We start from the raw sequence: 17166 nt of genomic DNA, 5'->3' as shown, positions 1-17166 counted from the left end.
TGAGGCCAGGTTGGGTTGTATAAGTGCATTCTAGGCCAGCCTGAGGTACATAGTGTCCCCCATTGGCACACTGACTAACTCCACTGACCTCCACGAGTATGCTTAGTCTTGTGTGGACACCCTACTGAGTTGAGAGGGCAGTAGTTCTTGAGTATGCACAGTGGGAGGTACTCTTGCAGGTGTGTACTAAAGATGGTTGTTCATATTTAAAGTTTTGTGTCATTTACTTGAAGTTTCTTAAAAACAGAAACCTGATTCCTGTATGCTATGGGCAGTGAGATAAGGAGAATTTTTTAAATGTGTCAATGTTTTACTTACCTGTATGTATGTACACCGCATGTGTGCAGGTGTGGTGCGGAGGTCAGAAAAGGGCATTGGATTCCCTGGAGCTGGGGTTAGACACAGTTGTGAGTCATCATGTGGTGTTGGGAACTGTCCTGGGTCCCCTGCAAGAGGAGGCAGTGCTCTTGATAGTCGAGCTCTCTCTCCAGCCCCTAAAATAAGGGTGACTTTGAGAAGGCTTGTTCTCGTTCCTTTTCCGCCCATTCTTCCTCATCTGTACTACCACAGGTATAATGTCTCCTGTACCTGCTCCAGTAGTCTCAGCTTTATTGTGAACACAGGTAACACGGTGAATTACAGGTAGTGAGAGGCTTCAAGGGCTCCAAGAGACAGCAGCATTTTAGATGCTCTTTCTCCTCCTCTCTCAGGGTGTATTCTAGTCCTTTCTCCTGCCGGTATAGTCTGCCCTTAAAATGCAAATAGAGGATGTTACTTAGAAGCTTGCCCTTTGAACTGTGTCTAAGAGATTTGCCAACAATCTGGGGTGCTGAAGCCAGGTGAACACCTGGTGAAGTAATAGGACAGAAATGGGAAGCTGTACAAGCCCGGACTGTCCCAATCTTGGTTCTGAGTTCTGACTGGGGACAACCTGAGCTGTAAGGACGTGGTGGAGTCAAGCCTCAGACCACAGTGATGGCTTTTTAGACACCACGGAGAGAAATGCTGATTTGTACAGTTGAGGAAAGCAGACTAAGGTGGCTAGGTGATTTTGATTTGGCCATAGATGGGCCAAGAGGGCTAAGTACTGAGAATGGAGGGCCTCGTGTAGGCGTGACCATTCCATGCTGACCAGGGATTGTCATTTGGAATTAGAGCTGTCACGGGCCTAGCAGGGTGGCTGTGTGGACGAACAGGGCTAGAGACACTTGGTGGTTCCCCAGTGGGACTTGCATGTATGACAGTAGGACCCCTTCACTGGGTTTACCAGTTTAGGAAAGTATGATCTTCCTCAACCTACCTCCCCTGTGGGAAGAAGGCCCCTGCAGTGTTGAGTGAAACCCACCTCTCTTCTTAATTGGGGTTCTTATTGGAGTGTTTATTTTCAGGAAAATGGTGCTGTGCCCTCATGGAGCTCCTAAAATCTCCTGCCTCTTACCAGCCCACTCTAGTTTGATGGGCTGGCCTGTGTCACATGGTGGCTTGAAAGCTTCCTCTAGCCAACTTGGTTTTCAGGTGATTGTTTCCAGGGCAACTACAAGTTCTTGTCTTCAGGGAAATGCTTCTTGGAAGCAGAGAGTTAAAAACTGTGCTCCTGCCTTTGTTATTTAGACTGGCTGAGCGCTGGGCAGACGGGCTGAGCACCGGGCCTCAGGCCCCTGCGAAGCAGCCTTTAGAAGTCAGCATGTTGTGCTGGACACAGTTTCCCACTCATTGTTGAGTTGAGTGCTCTACACAGCGTTCCAGAGAGAGAAGTCACTTTATTTGCTGATCTCTATCACTTCCTTTAAGGAATGTTCCCTTTTCCAGATGAAGTCATTGGAAACAAAATAGGTTGTGGCAGATAACTGAGTTGAAACACGTGTTTCTGCTTAATCAGTGGTGCAAGGCCATGTGTTAGCTTAGGCCTGAGCACCCACTGTGTGCAAGGTGGTTTGAGGACTAGAGAGATGCAGGAGACCCTGTCCTTCTTCCAAGGACTGACTGGACACACACGGAAGCTGGAGCAGAGGGAACCGAGAGGCCTGAGGCCTCAGCTGTAGTGAACATGGCTTGAGCTGCCCGGCTTTCCTTGAGCTACTAAACCCACTTGTAGTGAATAGAGTAGTCCTAGGCTCCAAGAAAGAGAGCCTAAAAACTTCTAGAGGACCTGAAGAAAAGAACATAAAGTAAAATGAGAGGGGGTGTTACAGTTGTATTAATAAAAGAAAACGCTCCCATTCGTTTCCTTCTGTGGATCTCATCTTGAGTCAAGATCACTCAGACTCTTGAGTTCAGCTCACCCTAAAGCCTCTGGCAAGTTTTAACAGAGTGACTGGCACCCAAGGAAATGTGGATGCTAGAGTCAGGACAGTGAACAAAAGAGGGCCGTGAGACAGACTCATGCCCTCTCAGCGTTTCCATGTGTGGCATAGTAGCCCACGCCTTTAATCTGCAGAGGCAGAGGCAGGTGGATCTCTGTGAGTTTGAGACCTGACAGTGCCGGCGCCAGTGGAGTACCAGCCTGGTTGGGTTGTGAGCTGTGGCGAATGGGGGTGGGGAGCGAGGCTTGCGGACTAGACGACTTGGTAGGAAGTGGGCAGGGCTCTAGCTGTGGCGGCTGCTGCAGGGGCATGCAGGTAGTGTGGTGTGTTACTAGACTGACTTAGATTTTGAGAGGTCACAGTGTTGACAGTAGACTGAAGTGGGACCGGGTGCTGGGAGAACTGCTAGGAGACAGACAACAACAGAATGCAGGGAAGAGGTGACATGGCAGTGATGATGTCAGAGGGAAGTAGAGGAGCTGACCATCTCTTTGGATTTGCAGAGGGGAGGGAGGCCAGCCTAGCAGTGCATGGGAAAACCTGTCTTGAAGCTGTGAGGGTGTTCTGGAATGTGGTCCCGTGGGACCACCCTTTATGCCAACATGGGGTCATTCATGAAACAAAACCTTTTGTTTTTTAGAGGTAGAAGTTCCCTTCACCACTAGGGCCACAAGTGTCCCAGTGAGAACTGTGCATCTGTGAGCTTTGAGAGATAGATCCCAGTTGCCGCCCTTCCAGGGGGGCATATGTTGCTGCCGCACAACTGCCTGTGTTCCTGTGTCTGCACAGCCCTCGTGCTGGCTGCCTGGCGTCCCAGACTTCAAGTGTATTTCCTCTTTTAAACCTCTCGTCTTTTCTTTCCTTTTCAGACAGGAACTTGCTGGTTGGGAAAGCTGGCCTCCCTGGTGCCGGAATCGCAGGCCTGTGTCACTTTTCTCAGCTCTGGGATCAGCATTTGCTGGACATTGAAGTAGCTTTCCTTTTCAGCTTTCTTTTCTGCTGCTACAACAGTCCCACAGTGACCTCCTGCTCTTGGCTGTCCTGGCTGGACTCATTTGTAGACTAAACTTGCAGCTGAGACAGGTCTTAGGAGAGATGGTAACTTCTCACATTGAGGCGGGTTGGACACTGCAGAGCTAAGGACAGATACAAAGCACATTCGTGCTTGGTTTTTAAAATTTAGTTTGAATTATGTGAATGTATGTGTGAGGGGAGGGGCATGTGAGTGTGGTACAGGTGCCCAAGGGGGCCAAACACATTGGATCCTCAGGAGCTGCCCGACATGGATTCTGGGAACCAAACTTGCATCATCTGTAAGAGTTGTACATGCTCTTAACTGCTAAGCCATCCCTAGTCACATGCTTGGTTTTTTAATGGCATGTTTTTTTTTTAACTTTCTTTTTTTATTTATTCTTTGTGTCTTTCATATCATGCATCCCGATCCCACCCATCTCCTGGCCCCTCGAATCCACCCTCTGCCCCTGCAACATGCCTCCCTCCCCCAATAAAACAAAATAAACTTTTTAAAAAGAGAAGAAAGGGGAAAATCTTGTCATAGAAACTACAGTGTGACACAGTGAGCTACACAGTAAAACCCTTTCTTTATCCATACATCTTTACATGCAGGCGTTCATCACAAGGAATCACTGTTTTAGTTCAAGGCTCCTGGTCTCTGTAAATGGCGTGTCTTATTGTGAGGTTTTAGTTTTGAAAAGCTGAGCACAGAGGTAATGTGGGTGATACCCCATCGGTCCTCTCTGGAGCTTTTGGTACTGTCCTCCTGCCCTGTTCAGTGCAGGGCGGGCCCATCACCTTCTCCTGTCCCTCCTGTCCCTCTACTAGGAAGTACCTGTCCTTACTTCCCATCTTTCTGAGTCCTCAGAGGCCATACTTATCTCAACAAGCCCCTGCCCCTCAGACTTTTTTCGTAGCACCCGCATTTCCTCTGTCCTAGAATTTAATACACTATGTGACTGTGTCACTTAACTACATGCCAGGGTACCTCCAGGGTGAGCTCATCCCCAGAGGGGCAGGGACTGAGTTTGTCTTGTTTATTGCTACTGTTTTGTCACCACTTTAGGACTTCCTGGTGCATGGTAGGTGTTTATGGAATGAATGGGTAAATGGATCCCTTGTTTAAAGAATGGTGGGTCCATTCTTTAATGGAGGGCTGCACAGTGACTTAGAAGTTGCAGCAGTCAGCTGGGCAGTGGTGGTGCGTGCACTGGGGAAGCAGAGGCAGGTGAATCTCTGAGTTCGAGCTCAGCCTGGTCTACAGATCAAGTTCCAGGACAGCCAGGGCTACACAGAGAAATCCTGTCTCAAAAAACCAAAAAATAATTAAAAAAAAAAAAAAAAGAAGTTGCAATCATTTCCTAGTAACTGAAGAATTTTCTGTGCAGGTAATGAGTAAGAAAGGAACCTGTGTGAACCATGGGACTGTAGAACAGCCTGGAAAGGCCATGTGGGCACTTCTGCTTCCCTCTGTGGCTAGTGTTAGCAAGGATCAAAGAGGAGGGCTCCTGCTCTTCTTGCAGGGGAGACGGACACAGTACTTGGGCAGTTTTGCTTTCTACAATAGCTGAAAGGCCTCTTGGTTTTCCTTTTGGAATGAGCTAAGGGGATTAAAGGGAAGGTAGAGGTCTTACATAACACACCCTTTGTTTACCTGATACCTGTTATCGGGCCAGAAATTGTAGAAGGAGGTTGTGCCAGCCTCCATTGGGGCCAAGGGCAACTGTGGCACCCTCTGTTAACCTCTAAGCCTCTGCACACTAGCAGAAAACTGGCTCTGGGACAAGTGTCGACCTTGTTCAGCAGCAGAAGTCATGGGAACAGGGACCTAGACATTCTTGCTCCATCCTTCTTCCTGGATTCCTAGGAGTGCCTCTTAAGACAGGATTGTTTAGTGAGTGTCTTTGGCGGGCACACTGTGTGCTGGCTTTAGACAGGCTCTCACACTGTGGCTCAGGTGGCCTGGAGCAGTCCTGTCGCCTCAGCCTCCCAAGTGCTGGGATTCCAGGCATGGCCACCAGCCCGGCTTTTATAATTAGGATCTTCTTGCTCTCAGGCTGCCTGTTTGTTACATCGTCATTGTGACTGGATTTAGAATCACCTAGGAGACATAAATCTAGATGTGTCTATAAGGGCGTACCCAGGGTTAGCTGAGAAGGGAAGACCCACTCTAAATGCGGGCAGCACCATCCAGTGGGTGGGGGTCCTAGACTGAAGAACAGGAGAAAATTAGCAGAGCACCAGCTTTTGTTGCTCTTTGCTTTCTGGCTGTGGTTGCAGTGTGACCAGTTAACTCACACGGGGGCATCTTTCTCACATTGATGGATTGAATCCTCAAACCGTGGGCCAGATAAACCCTTCCCACCTCAAGCTGGTTTTATCTGGTATCACATCACAGTGACCAGCAAAGTAAAAGAGAAGTATCTCCTTTTTGAGGGAGCAGAGTAGCCTGTGCTGTCCTTGTCCGTTAGTTAACTGGGATGTAAGGCCTCTAGGAGAACCTGGACTGAGGCGACGCCCATTGCCCTATCCATGATGGGCAGCTCACTGGGTGGATGCAGAAGCTCTGCATCCTCTGAGAGGTCCAGAAGCGGGGAGCCCTTCGCTGGGAGTCCTTGTGCATCCACCAAGTCACTCATCTGCCTCAACTTGTATTGAGACTCTTACTGTACAATGTGTGTCTTCGTCCTCCTGGTTGATGTGATGGGAGATCCTTGTGTTTTCATCATTAACATTGAATTATTGGAGTAACTAACCTTCTCCCTCACCAACAGCACTGGGGAGTTCTCAGAACTCTCTGAATGATTCTGCTCGAGTGTTAGAACTCAGTTTCTTTAGGAAAAAGTCAGCAGTCAGTTTCTGAGGCCAGACTATGTGAAATGCATAAACCATGTGCCAGGCCCAGCCCATCTTTAGAAAGAATAGTGATGGCTGGCTTGTCATTTTGTGCTTTTCCAGAGTTCTCTAGTAACTGTTATCACCAGTGTCCCCCTGAATCTAGGACCTCACTCTACCACTCAACCACACCTTAAAGCCCACCTGAGCCTCGTAATGCCTCAGGAGGTGGTATGCTACATCCCACCCCACAGAGGAGGGCTGTGAATCATGAGAGGGCACATGCTTTCCAGATCACTGTCTTTAGGGAAGCCCCGAAGCTGCAGCCCGTTTCTGAAGGAGTGGCCTCCCAGGCCTGCAGCAAGCTGAGTCTGAGCAGGACGGGGGAAGATGCAGCAGACATTGTGGAGTGAACTTGGCCACATGCTGGACTGTGTTAGGGTTTTGTTTTGTTTTCTTCCCCTCCTGGAGTCTGCCACTGTGACAGATACCTGAGAAGACAGTGTAAGGGGAGTAAATGTTTGGGCTCAGGGTTTCTGTTTGTGGCCATGACTCCATTGTGGGGGGCAGAGCATCACAGCAGAAGGGTGTGGTGGAGCAAAAGGGTCTGAGAAGCAGGGAGAGAAAGGGACTGGGGCATGTTCCCAGTGGCCTTCCTCCAAGTAGGGCCGGCCTCCCAGTGATGCCGTTATGTTCTCAATCTTACACACAAAACAGTTTTGGGGGGATTAATCCTTTGATGTCATCAGAGTTCTCTCAGTGATTGCAACTACCAGCTGAGTAGCAGACCTTCAACCACATCAGGTGTTGGACCAGTGGTTTGAATCCTGGGTACTCACTTGCCTGCCTGTAAAATGGCGGTAGTAGCATATGTGTGTAAGGGTTTTAAGAAACAAGAAACCTGCCTAAAGCTCAGCATAGACTACCTGCTGGTACTAAAAGGTGTGCGGAACATGGCAGCTCCATGTTCTTACTAGGCTTGCTATATTTGACACAAATGTGGCAGCCTCCAGAAAAAGAGCCGCCTTTGGGAGCATAATTTAGCCATTACTTAGTGACTGAACACCTATGTGACATCATCAGGCAGCTCTTCTAGTTCCTTCCTTGATGGTCTTCGACTATCTGTGGGGTTGAATGTGGCTTTCTTTGGATGCAACCTATCTATCTGTCCTTGTTGGTAGCTGGTTCTCACCCAGGAGGGAAGGCTCTCATATTAGGGTCTCATATTAGAAGAGAGAGCCAGAGTTTTGTGCTGGAAACACTTTTCTCTTGGAGTATGGTTACATCCTGTGCCCTCTGCTTTTTATCTTAGAGCTGTTTCTGTGCAGCTTTAGGTGTCCTCAGTTACACGTCTGTGTAGTCTTGGTCTAAGTAGACTAGACTGGAGTCAAATTCACAGAAATCCTCCTGTCTCTACCTCCTGGGTGTTAGGATTAAAGGGGTGTGCCACCATGCCAGGCTGAGAGCTCACTTCTTGATCCACAACCAAAGGACAGAGAGAACACTGGGAATCACAGAAGTCTTTTGAAACTTAAAAATCTACCACCAGTAAAACACCTTCTTCAACAAGGCCACACCTAATCCTTCCCAAATAGTTCCACCAACTGGAAACCAAGTGTTCAAACATACAGCTTATGGAGGCTGTACAAATTCAAACCACCACACTGTTTTTCTTGTCTTGCATAAATATGTAGCTTTATTTGTATAAATACACTTATCTTGTATAAATATGTAACATCCTTAGGTTTTTTTGTTTTTTTTTAAATGTGTATTGGTGTTTTGCCTTCATGTGTATGTCTGTGCAGAAAAAGGTGTTGGATCCTCTGGAGCTGGAGTTACAGTGAGCCACCATGTGGGTGCTGAGAGTCCAACCCAGGACCTCTTGAAGAACAGCCAGTGCTCTTAGCTGCTCAGCCGACTCTCTAGCCCACATCCTTAGATTTTAGTTTAGTGTTTATCGCTAATTGCCAGTTTTATTTCACTTACAGCATCGAAAGGCCAAGCATTTCTTCTGTGTGCATTTAACCAAACTTAACGTCTAGTCCTTTACTTAGCTCCCATTCTAGCCTAGGCTAGAATTTATACTATATTACTATCTATTTATGTACTTACATATCTAACAGGGTCTTACTATGTTGCCTAGGCTAATGTTGAGTCTCTGGATCCAGGGAATCCTTCTGCTTAGTTTCCTGAGAAGCCTGGGGTTAGCACACAGCACCACATGCAGTTTATTTCTGAATTTTATTTAAGAGAATTGAGGTGTAACCCATGGGCTGTTTGTATCCTTGGCACTGGTCTGTTCTTGAGACTTCGAATCTTCCCCCCACAACCCCTGAGACAGGGTGTCTCTGTGTAACAGCCCTAGCTGTCCTGGAACTTGCTTTGTAGACGAGACTGGCCTCGAACTCACTGAGATCCACCTACTTCTGCCTCCTGGGTGCTGGGATTAAAGGTGTGCGCTCCCACCGCCCGGCTTGAGACTTAGAATCTTATTTATTGGATGAATAAATGAGAGCTGCCAACAGTAGTTGGTGATGAAGGAGAGCCGCCAGCAGCGCTGCAGAGTGCTCCTGTGTGATCTGGAAGCTTGAGTGCTGATTCTGTCCCTCAAGTGCCATCACCAGTTACAGATGTCCAGAGACGAGGTTTCTTTGTCCTGACCCATTTTGACCACCCATGTGGACAGGAAGCCCTGCTGCCTGTGCCCCTGAGCCACCTGCCCGTGTGCCCTTGCCAGCTGCCCATGCTATGTGGAGGGACTCTTGCTCTCTTGCTCTCCATGTGTATTTTAGAAAAGAGAAAGGCTGCAGATTAAAGCAGTGAACATTCACTCCCAGGAGCTAGAAAAGGAATGAAAACTGAAGCCAGAGGTTATGGCAGATACTTAGTTTTCATTTTGTATTGGGGTTGAACCCAGGGCTTTGAACCTGCCAAACCAGCATTCTCCACTCAGGCCACACTTGTCCTCAGTGCTGAAGTGTTGAAAGATTGGTCTTTGGAAGTCCTCTCTGGTGTACTAAGGCAAGAAAAAGAAAAGCCATAGAGAGAAGGAGATAAGCTGGGACTGTGGGACTGTGGTGTGTAGATATACTCTCTGTATGTGATATATATGTATGTATACATATGTGTATATATAGTCCATATATGATACATGTATGTGTGTATGTGTATGTATATATGTAGATAAAGTGTCTATATATGATGTATGTATGTACGTACGTGCATATATAATCTATATATGGTATGTGTGTGTGTGTATGTATATATAGATGTAGTCTATATGTGTCTAGATATATGATGTATAGATACAGTCCAAGCAGATGTATAGATAGTAAATGTAAAGTGGCTGGATTTATGGTGTTTATAGAAAATCTTTTTCTGCTGGGCCTGGTGGCACTTGTCTTTTTTTCCAGAGATAGGCTGATCTCTGTGATTTTAAGGCCAGCCGGTCTGCATAGCAAGTTTCAGGCCAGCCAGGGCTACATAGTGAGACCCTGTCTCAAAACAAGAGAAAGAAAGGAAAGAAGGTAGGTCATTTTCTATTTATTGACAATTATCAGCTAAAATAGAAAAAAAAAAAAAAACCCTAAAGAGTCTACTTAAAGTACTGAAAATATTAAAGGCCTAGCCGAGCACTCTGTTATGCAAGGGAACTATACAAAGGACTGTCACTGCTGAGAAGCCATAGGAATCCTGGGTCAGGGTCTCAGCGCATCAGATTTGGTTAGGACCTGGCCAGCAGACCTTGTTGTTTGGTGAAACTAAAGAAACAAATTGAAAGGTTGTGTTTGGAGATGCACAGGACATGCTAGAAGAATGACCAGGGCCAGAGAGATGGCTCAGAGGATGGGAATTTGAACTCATGTATGCATATTCTCTTCCTCAAATAAAAGTGAAATATTTTTAAGAGATCAAGAATATGTGATAAATGACAGCATGAAAGGATAAGAAGGTAATGTATGGGGCAATATGTACATGTTACACAAGGCCTTGTCGAGAGAATCATCAGTTAGATTCAGTGTGAGCTACTGCTCAGTCCACCAGGTGGGTTTAGACTCACAGCTGTGTCTGAGGAGAGGGCTTAGCTAGCTCCCGAGGGCACAGCACCCTGCAGTTAGTATCATCCAGGCCGTTCTCCGTTCCCGGGCTAGACAAACTCCTTGCCCTTTCTGTGCCCCATTTCCCCGCTCTAATGGGGCATGGGATGACTGCTGCCCCATAGTTATTAGTCAGGACTGAATTAAGTGTATGCATGAAGGGCACAAGGCTCCCTCGCAGCAGGTGACCACCAGTCCTCTCCCTGACGGGAAGCTGACAACCTCCAAGAAAACGCTGGTCCCAGAAGCATTAACTAACAACAACAACAACAACAACACAACCAGTTCCAGTCCCTAGTGTTTCTTGCTGTCTTTGGGGAGCTTGCGGGGTGGACACTTTAATATGTCAGGTGTGTGCCAAGTAACTCTTGTTTGTCCTCACTAACTGTATTAGTCAGGGGTCTCTAGAGGAACAGAACGGATAGAATTTATTAGAGTGACTTACAGACTGGTCCAACAGTAGTATCTCCCAAGAATCCAGTAGTTGTTTGGTCCATGAGGCTGGTCTTGAGTATACACCGGAATCCCAAAGAGGTAGGCTCTGACGCCGGTGAAGGGATGGACTTGCCAGTGAGAGCAGTGGCAAGTAGGCAGAGAGCAAAAGCCCCCTTTCCATGTCCTTATATAGCCAGACGTGTGTTCTAGATCAGAGGTGGGGCTTCCACCTCAGAAGACCCGGGTTGAAGGCAGGTCTTCCTACTTGAAAAGGTGTAATTCAGAAAAAGAAGCGCTTCTGTGGTGTCACTGGGGTCAGCCGAGCTCCTGGGGCATCTCTGGGAGGTTCGTGCAAACCTCAGTCTCAGTGAACTGAGACGCAAAGAGTGGTGGGACAGGAAAGAGAAGCTGGCCTGTGGCAGGGTAGGAGAGACCAGTGTGCTGAGGTTGGTGCCATGCGTTCAGTTGAGATGCCTTGCTTTTTGTCCTGGAATGGAAAGCTACAACCATCTGTTTGTCTCTCATAGGTCTCTCTGCAGGTTTTGAGCATCTGAAGTGGATCCCTGAACCAGAGTATCTGCTGCCATCCCCTCATCCTCTGCTGAAATGTCTATCACCTACGACGATTCTGTGGGAGTGGAAGTGTCCAGTGACAGCTTCTGGGAGGTAATGCCTCCCCTTTTGATGAATGCAGATCCCAGTTGCTGGCGTCCAGTGTACCGTTGTGGTTTTAGTAGAGTCAGGGGGAGAGGAACGTAACTCAAACCAGCATCACTTGCCATCAAATGGGTGGTGGCAGAGATAGGGAATTTAGGAAGCTCCAGCCCTCAGTGGATCCCTCACAAGCTGAGGTGTGTTTGTGACAGGTCTTGATGGTTTGCCCTCCAATGTTCTTGGGTGTCTAGCCCCATGTGACAGGCAACAACACACAGTAGTTAGGCTGCTCAGTCTCACAGGCAGCTTTTACACAGGAGTGGCCATGATAAGACATTGTTTTGCAAAGTTCAGGCAAGCGGTCAGAGGGCTACACAAAGGGCCAGGATCTTGGTGGAGCATCTGCTTGCCAGCCTGTGTCTTGGGAACTCCCTTCCTGATGAAGTTATCTTGTGACTGGTTTTGTTTTCAGAGGTTACTCTCCCCCAGCCCACTTATTTTTCCTGTCCACTAGTTAAAGAAAAGCCAACTGTATTCTTTCTGTTGGTGGTGGTGGTGGCCTAGGAATGGGACTCTGCACCTCATGCGTGCTAGGCAGGGATCCTCACTGAGTTCTACTCCAGCCAAGAAAGTCAAGACTGGACCATATTTTACCCACATGGAAAAACCCCTGGAACTTTCTTTTCCTTTTGGGCTGCATGGACAGGGTGAGGAGCTGGGCTTTCAGCTAGTGGTGTATCACCCCTGACCCCAGCTGTGCTGTCACTGTGTGACCTTGGGCTAGTTGCCCACTTCACCTGAGCCTCAGAATAAAAGGGGGCTGCTGATTCTGGCCCCCTAGAGAGGCTGCCAGATGAGATGGAATGGAGTCTTCAGCACTGTGTGGGTGCCTTTTTGACAGGAGGCTCCAGAGGAGGGAAAGGCGAGTGTGCACTCATGTTAGCTGGGGCTAGCATGTCTGAAAAACTGTCATCTGCTGTTACAGACTGATGGAAACAAGTGATCACTCATGCCCCAGGTTTAAAAGGTAGCGGAGGGCTCAAACTTCACTAGCACTTTTATTTCCTGTGTTCTGAGAGGACTGTGATTGACTTGTAGCTAAATATTTTATTCTCTTAAAAGGATCTACTTAGCTAGATGCAGTGGTTATATGCCCATAGTTCCTAGCACTGGGAAGGCTGAGGCCAGAGGATTCCTTCAGCTCAGGAGTGGGAGACCAGGCTGGACAACTGGCCAAGATCCTGGCCCCAGAACAAAAGAGAACTGGATATGTATTACCGAGCAGATACTGTGTGTGAGATCCTGTGAGGATATGGCAGGAAATGTAGAGAACAAGTCTGGGGACTTACGGAGCTGCTCCTACAGGTGCAGACTGTGTGGAAGTGAAGGAGAGCAGGCATGCTTTTCTCACACGGCTGGCCGCAGCTGTCTTGTAAGGACGGAGGCGGAAACTGGACTCTGGATGGCAAGAGGCACCTCTGCCCCGGAAACATTTAAGGCAGCAAGGGTCACAGGGATAGACATGTTGCCAGCTGCTCAGCAGCATGGTATGTTGGAAGGGTTGGAGCAAAACTAGGGGGAGCTGCCTTAGAACTGTGGCTGTAGACATCATCTGGAGCAAGGCTGGGCTGGCACTTGCCCTCTGCCCCTGCAGATACAGGTGTGTGGGCAGGCGGGCCCCTCTTGCTGAGAGAAGATGGCCCTAGAGAAGCTATGGCCCCACTAGTGTTACAAAAGCACCCATGAAGCTGGGTTGTCTGTGCCTCTGTGTTTCCTGCAGCAGGCTGCGTCCATTCTGACAGCCCGTCACATACACACAGAAACTGTTAGGATCTGGGCTTTTCTGCAGCCATGTCAGACTCCCACAGAACATTCGGAATCACGAGTGACTGCCCGAGCTTGCTTTCAGTCCTTCCAGCTGCCTCCCTGGTGTGAGCTCTGCTTACAGTCTCAGCTGGGTAGGAAAACAAGCTCCAAGTGGGTTAGAACTGCCGACTTTCAGAGTAGAACATGGCAGGGCTGGGGTGTGGGCACCAAGATACAGGACCTGTGTGTCTGCCTGCTTGTGGTCTCCTGGAACTCTGTCCCGGAAAGCCTTGTTCCTCCACACTCTCTGAGGTGTTGCTGCTTTCCTGTGTAGAAGCAGAGACAAATGAGACGTGGAGAGGAAGACGACAAGGATGGTTCTTGGCACAGTGCTCTTGGGCCAGCTCTCAGTACCCCTGCCCCACCTGTTGGCGCCTGTTGTTCTGTAGCTTAGTGGAGTCAGAGTAACCCTGTTTGCCTTGTGTTGCCAGCACCTAGAGCTGGGCATGATGCATGGAGAGCCTTTGTAGTTGGGGGCCTGGCGGTGGCAGGCCCTCAGATCTAAATGACTGAGGATCTGCCAGGAGCCTGGCACATCCCCTCTAGGAACCCGAGCCTGGTAGCCGAGAACTGCCGTTTTCAGCAAGCTGATGCTGGCTTTTAGACCACTGGCTAGTCCACATGCTTAGTAGACACGGTACGCGTACAGTTCGGCAACTGCAGCCACTTCCAGGCCTGTTTACCTGCCCCTCTAGAAGACTGCAGGCTGCTCACTGGGTAGTGTGTTTTGGCTACGTGTCACCTGACAGAAGTTCCCATTTTGGTCCCAGGACCAGGCCTTCTGTGTGTACTGTCTATAGTACTATTGTCAGCCCATGCACTCAGTCATTGCTCAGGTCAGAGCAATCTAGTCATGCCCTCTGATACAGAGTTGAGTGTGCATGGCCACAGATCCTGACGCCCAGTCTGTGATGGTGTCTCTGTGATTGTGATGGGTTACTAGTGCCAGGTGCTTTCTCACTGTTGGTGCTGCTGTCTGGTGTGCCTCAGATACCTGGATCCCTAGCTTCACAGGGCTCTTCAGGGGTAGGGCCATAGTATCTCTGCATTCCCTGGTTCTCAGCTGCACACCTGAGCAGTGCACACGCAGAGATGGGGACATCAGGGGAAGTAGGCTCCATCTTGTTGCTGGCAGGTCTCTTCACTGTCTAGCCACGGTTCTGAAGGCCAGACAACCCCTTTGTGGGGATAGGAGGGCTGTCCCTCAGTTGCAAGTCAAGCAGCTCATCCTCCCTCTGTTTTCTTCTTTGGATTTCAGTCCCTTGATTAAGCTGTTGGAGGCACACTTTTCCACATGGAGTTGCAGAATTTCAGTGGTCTTTGGTATTGATTCCTCATAGCATCCTGGCTCCCTGGGACTTTGAGGACAAATGTTGAATTGGGCTTGCAGAGCTGGAAGGGAGCTGGGTGACAGATACAGCCTGAGAGGGCAGGCAGTGAAAACTGTAAACCAGGCTTGGACATGAGGGACCAGGGCCAGAGTGGATCACACCAGGGTTGGAGTAAAGGGACTGGGAGTGTGAGTCCCTAGAGGGACGACTACCCCAACCCTAATCTCACTTGTCGTCAGTCTATTGATTTCCTTCCAGGGCACTTGACTGTTTATGACAGGCTGACTTGTTTCCACGTTTCTCTTGACTTGGATCCGTGGGGTCACAGAACTCTGAGGGTGTCTGTCCTTCCTACACTGGAGTGTTTGTGGGTTTCTCCTAAGAGCTGCTGGTCTTCAGTGAGAACTTATACCAGGAAGAGAACCTCACCATGCCAGCTGGTGGCAGCAGCTGTGGCTCATTCTTGTTATTTTCTAGGCTGTGTGCTGAAGGATGAACAAGCACTCACACCTCTGTGGAAGCCTGGAGCTCGAGGAGGGAGCTTGGGGGTAGTGGTGTACAGATCTGGTCCATGTTATGGACACAGATGCCTATGGGGCACTAAGGTCCTGCCTTCCTCCACTGTCCAGTGCACACCACATGCACTGAGGACATGGGGTGCAGCAAACTGGGCCAGCAGCCTTGTGGAGAAGCTCTGTTAAGAGGAGCTTCATTGGAGCTGCGTGGTGGTGGCGCACTCCTTTAATCCCAGCACTTGGGGCAGGGCGGGGGGGGGGGGCAGAGACAGGCGGATCTCTGTGAGTTCAAGGCCAGCCTGGTCTACAGAGCGAGATCCAGGACAGGCTCCAAAGCTACACAGAGAAACACTGTCTTGAAAAACAAAACAAAACAAAGCAAAGCAAACAAACAAGAATAGGTTCATTGGGGCTGAAGCTCAGTGGTTAAGAACACTGGCTGCTCTTCCAAAGGACTCAAGTTCAGGTTCCAGCATCCGTGCTGGGTAACCATCTGTACCTCTTGACTTCAGGAATCCAGAGCCCTTTTCTGGCCTCTGTAGGCACAGGTACAAACACACACACACACACAAAAACACACACACAAGGGTAGATGCACATACACAACCCTCCCCCAATAAATAAATAATAAATGTAAAAAAAATTGAAAACAGGTTTGTTTAAATACATCCTTCTTCCCTGTTATTTAATGTGTTCTGCTTTTGCGGTTAGGATCCAACAACTGAGAGTTAGGGGGTTCCACTTTATCCACTTTTAAGTCTGTCAGGTTGAACATTTGATTGAAGATTGATAATTTAGTTACCCTTAAAGTTGTTCTCTTGTGTTTGTACTTTTAAACAATCGGAGCAAGGGATGCCTTTACTGGGCAGTGAACCCCATTTCCTTCCCTTTCCTTTTCTGAGCAGTGAACCCCGTTTCCTTCCCTTTCCTTTTCTGGGCAGAGAACTCTGTTTCCTTTCCTTTGCTGAGTTGTGAACCTCATTTTCTTCCCCTTCCTCTGAAGACCAGTTCCAGAAACAGGATGGCAGCAGCCAGTGTGGGGCTGTTACCAAACACCAGGATCTGGGACAGGAGTGAGGTCCTAGGCTTTGTCATGCTGGGATAGAAACTGCCTGTTTGTAAAGCAGTAGGGGCACCGGCAGACCCAGGCATAAGCTTCAGCCTTGGGCTGTCTTAGGGCTCTGCAGGCAAGGAGCATCATCCCATGCAGATGGGAAGCCCAGTGAGGTATGATGCAGGCCAGTGGTTCAGGGGAACGTCCTACCAAGGTGCCCTAGGTTCTCTGCTCCAAAGTGGAGGCACATTGGAAATTATAAGAAAGTCCAGCGTGAAAGTGGAAGAACCCTGTAGAAATGAGGGTGAGAGCACTATCTGGCATCTGAAAAGCAAGACATAGACAGGAGAGTTTTCTAGAGGAACGTACTCCTTATGTTTTGCTTTCTTTCAGCACAAGTGCCACAGAGTTAAAACCCAAGATAATAGAAGATGATAGGAAGATCCGGAGGACTCATCCCTGTTGGGAGGGTCAGAGTAGGGGTTTGATGGGTCATAGGAAGTTGATGAGATGGAGGCCCCATGCTTTACCGGAGGTCCTGGAGGTGTGTCTACAGTGTTGCATCTGTGACAGGGAGTGATGCTTCCGGTGGTAGTCTTCGGAAGAAGGACTGTCCTGCAATCCTCCTGGCCTCACTGAGATCCTGTGGGTTTGGGGTCAAATGCTCAGGCTCCGGATGTCACTGAAGACTTTGTAGGCTGCAGCAGGGACCAGCAGAGCCTGTTAGCTTGTGCCTTCACTTCTCTTCTAGCAGGGTGGAAGCTCAGGAGTGGCTGGTCCCTTCCTGGATGTGCTGGCTAGTTTATGTAAACTTGACACAAACCAAAGGCATCTGTGAGGAGAGAACCTCAATTAAGACAACGCCTCCATAAGATAGGGCTGTAGGTGGACATCCTGTAGGGCATTTTCTTGTAGGAGAAAATGCAGGCATCACCTGGCAGCCAGCCTCCTTGGCATGCTGCGCTTCTAAATAAGAAGCATGGCACACTATGCCCCAGAAGTCAGAACACTTAATTATGAAGTAGCATGAGTAGCAGGTAGCTGGCCTGCAGATGAGTCCAC

The 17166-nt window shown here is 48.8% G+C and overlaps 1 protein-coding gene across 4 annotated transcripts in view; it reads left to right on the top strand.

Moving 5' to 3' along the window:
• Pacsin2 (protein kinase C and casein kinase substrate in neurons 2) overlaps positions 1-17166 on the top strand; it is a 107092-nt gene that overhangs the window by 60387 nt on the left and 29539 nt on the right. For 3 of the 4 annotated variants that reach the window (XM_052748480.1, XM_052748482.1, XM_052748481.1), the window contains exon 2: positions 11212-11350. The exons of the other annotated variant lie outside the window; for it this stretch is intronic. In XM_052748480.1, coding sequence (XP_052604440.1) covers positions 11291-11350 — 60 coding nt within the window. In that variant the 5' untranslated portion in view covers positions 11212-11290. The remainder of the gene's footprint in view (positions 1-11211; positions 11351-17166) is intronic. 4 annotated transcript variants of the gene reach the window in all.

The sequence above is a fragment of the Peromyscus californicus genome, unplaced genomic scaffold, assembly GCF_007827085.1.
Source record: "Peromyscus californicus insignis strain IS unplaced genomic scaffold, ASM782708v3 Scaffold_20__1_contigs__length_68692818, whole genome shotgun sequence".
NCBI lineage: Eukaryota > Metazoa > Chordata > Mammalia > Rodentia > Cricetidae > Peromyscus > Peromyscus californicus.
Note: the sequence above shows the minus strand (reverse complement) of the source record. Positions and strands in the feature narration are given on the sequence as shown.